This window comes from Schistosoma mansoni, chromosome 1, assembly GCF_000237925.1.
Source record: "Schistosoma mansoni strain Puerto Rico chromosome 1, complete genome".
NCBI classification, from domain to species: Eukaryota; Metazoa; Platyhelminthes; class Trematoda; order Strigeidida; family Schistosomatidae; genus Schistosoma; species Schistosoma mansoni.
The window spans coordinates 57,575,165-57,578,572 of record NC_031495.1 but is presented as its reverse complement, the minus strand read 5'-3'; the positions used below and the strand labels follow the sequence as shown (position 1 = coordinate 57,578,572).

At 40.9% G+C, this 3,408-nt stretch overlaps 1 protein-coding gene across 1 annotated transcript in view; it reads left to right on the top strand.

Annotated features, from left to right (window-relative positions):
• Positions 1–713: 713 nt before the first annotated feature.
• The window catches only part of Smp_157510 (putative atp-dependent RNA helicase), a gene marked incomplete at both ends in the record, with an annotated part of 45,652 nt that continues 42,957 nt past the window's right edge, over positions 714–3,408 (top strand). Inside the window, one exon of the mRNA XM_018794979.1 lies at positions 714–1,432. Coding sequence (XP_018649337.1) covers positions 714–1,432 — 719 coding nt within the window. The remainder of the gene's footprint in view (positions 1,433–3,408) is intronic.

Here is a 3,408-nt window from a genome sequence, read left to right as displayed (position 1 = left end):
TGATTTTTCCACGTTAGGATCCCAATAAATTGTTGAAAAAACTCTTTTTACCACTTATAAACACTTTTCAAACAGTTCGTAATGACTCTCTCATAATAATGAACTTTAAAGACAACCCTGTTCTTTCTCTCAGTTTGCAGGACAAAAAAGACAGGATGCTCTGGGGAGAATAAAACAAGAAGCTTGAACTTCCTAGAATAGAGCCTTTGACAGTCACACGACTCACCATCAAAATAACCCGAGGCTACTTTGTAACAGCTCAGGTTGGTTGGTTAAGAGTTGACCCCAAACAACCAAGCATATGCTAAAACAGTATTGTTCAAGTATTCATTCACTTCCTTACCTTTTGTAAGCGTTATATTCCCTATTATCTTATATGGAATGTTGAGAGCCTTTGTTTGTCTGAACAGATAGTCCCACGCTCGACTGTGACTGCGCGAAGATCGAAATAAAGACCTATTCACTACTTCTCTGGTTTCTTCTATCAATAGCACGAGGGTTACCTATAGGCACGAAAGTGGTGAGCCCTTTTTGAACACAAATTTAACCTCATTTCTGTTATTAACTTTTTTTTACCTAATCGTAAAAGTAGACCTGATTATCCGTAAACTAAGTTGAGTATATAACTAGTTTATTCCGTATTATCCTAAGTTATTCGTGTTATAGTAACCGTTTTTCGTGCTAACTTTATTGCTATATATGTCACATACCTCATGTCGGACTCAATAGAAACCCATAATCTGGAGGATTTGTTACCAGTGGAAATAGACACTGTTATGACTACGAAATCCCGACTTCCAGAATTTGATCGTAGTGATCCTGAGTTGTGGTTTGCTCAACTAGAGCATTATTTCACGAGACACAACATCAAATCTGAAGGGATTCGCTATAGAGACTTGTGTTCTATCCTTCCTCCTTCAATCGCCAAAGAAGTCCGTGACTTGATTTTAGATCCACCATCACCACAACCATACACCATCTTAAGACGAGAGATAATGAACCGTTTATCATTATCAGATAGTCAAAGAATCCAAAGACTTTTTCAAGGTGAAACACTAGGTGACCGGTCGCCGTCACAGTTTTTGCGTCACCTCCAAGTGTTGATGGGTGATAACACAGTGGGTGAAGCAGTCCTAAAACAAGGATGGATACAAGCTCTCCCATGCTACGTCCAACACTGTTTGGATGCACAAGATCCTGAAACCTCATTATCTCATTTAGCGCGTATAGCCGACAGAATAATGGAGAGAGGTCCTCCAACTGGACCAGGCACAATAAATCACACACAAAAAGTAGAATCAGCAAAAGACCCCGTCATAGAAGGACTCATTGCGAGTGTTAAGAGTCTCACTGAGGCTGTCACCAGAATGCAAATGGGTCATAGAAACAGGAGCAAGTCACCACAACGACCACGATCCAAGTCACAAAACAGGTCACAAATGTCCAGACAACCTGGGCAGTTTTGTTGGTACCACTGGAAGTTTGGGTAGGATTAAACTATACTGCCGAGCCAATCAGAAGCTTTCGCGGGTTTTCAAGGTCACGGCGCTAAGTTCGGCACCTGATACTTACGTACGGTCGGTTTACAGCGGATTTTAGGGAAGACGTGATAATTTAGCCTCTACAATAGAAGTGATCATAAGATTTTGGCGCGAAATTCAATTATCCATTTGGATAAATAGAGTTTTGGCATTATAGCTGATGTCAGTTCGTGATGAAAACCCTAAGTATGATTCCTAGCCTTAATCATGAACTGTAAATCATAATTTGAATTCTTCACACAGGTTTATAACCCTCATTTGGTCCTAGTTATTATGTTGACACTCTCAGGGTCACTCTAGCGTCGCCCAAAGGTTGTCCATAACTTATAGTCTCACCCATAACCCTAAACCCTACACCTAAACCTTAACTCTAACCCTAACCCGTAAACCATACCAATATACTAACATTATTGAAGCTATGTGGTCGGGGCTAAAAGAATTTTTGAGACCTTATCATGGTTTCAGAGGTCGACTACTATGGAGCCATATGGATGTGTTCCTGTACCGTATGCAATATGATTTTAGAACTTCTGAACCTATATCTGACCTTGAGAAGTTTTCGACCCATGTAAAAGAAGTGTTTTCACTTCAATTCTTTGGTTTTGTATATATTTTTACTGTACACTAACTGTCTTCTGATTGGCTAATATTTCTCAAGGTCATTTAAGATTCGTTCAAAGGTCGGCAGTATAGTTTAATGTTACTGAAGTTTGGTGTCAACTCAACCAAGTGCATGCAACCATGCGCCTGGCCTAAGCATAATTCTAAAGATAGCGGGAAACGAGTAACCCCTCCCCAGGTCGCGACGACTGAGGAGGGGCGCCTAAACAGTCGCTTGTTTTATGTTAGAGACAGAAACTCTGGCTTGAATTTCTTGGTGGATACTGGCGCTGCTCTTAGCATCATCCCTCAAAATAAAACTGAGATTAGTCGAGAAACATCATCAATTACACTTCAAGCTGCAAATAAAACTAAAATTTCGACATTTGGGCAGAAAAACTTAACCCTAGATTTGGGGTTCAGGAGGCAATTCCCTTGGGTTTTCACGGTAGCCGACTTAGATCTGGCAATACTGGGGATGGACTTTCTAGAGAGATACGAATTTCTAGTTGACACCAAGAAACGGCGATTAACACTAAAAGAAACTTCGTATTACACAAAAGGCAAAGAAAGTCACATCAGCTCTCTTAACTTGATTCAAACTCCTCCAGTAACAACAGCGAAATTCCAAGATATACTCGCGGAATTTCCAAACTTAACTAAACCAAACCCACAGACAAACTAAAAGTAAGTCACACTATCAAAACCGAAGGTGCACCGGTTTTTGCAAAACCTAGGAGACTAGCACCAGATTAGCTCAAAATCGCTAGGGCCGAGTTTGATTATATGCTACAACTGGGTATTATCCGTCCCTCTGATAGTCAATGGGCATCCCCTTTGCATATGGTCCCAAAGAAGAATGAAGGTGACTGGCGACCGTACGGGGATTACAGAGCCCTCAACCGTCAAACCGTACCAGATAGGTACCCAATACCGCATATCCAAGATTTCACAAACGGTTTACAGGGTATGAACATATTCACTAAAATTGACTTAGTCAGGGCATATCACAATATCCCAGTGGCGGATGAAGATATCCCCAAGACAGCTATTACAACACCCTTTGGCTTATTCGAGTTTATACGCATGCCATTCGGCCTGAGAAATGCGGCACAGACATTTCAAAGATTCATAGACAATCTACTTCGAGATATGCCATTTGCGCAGGGGTATATAGACGACTTGTTAATTGCCAGCCCCGATTTGCAATCACACGAACAGCATGTAAAAACAGTGTTAAAAAGACTGGATGAACATGGAATAAACA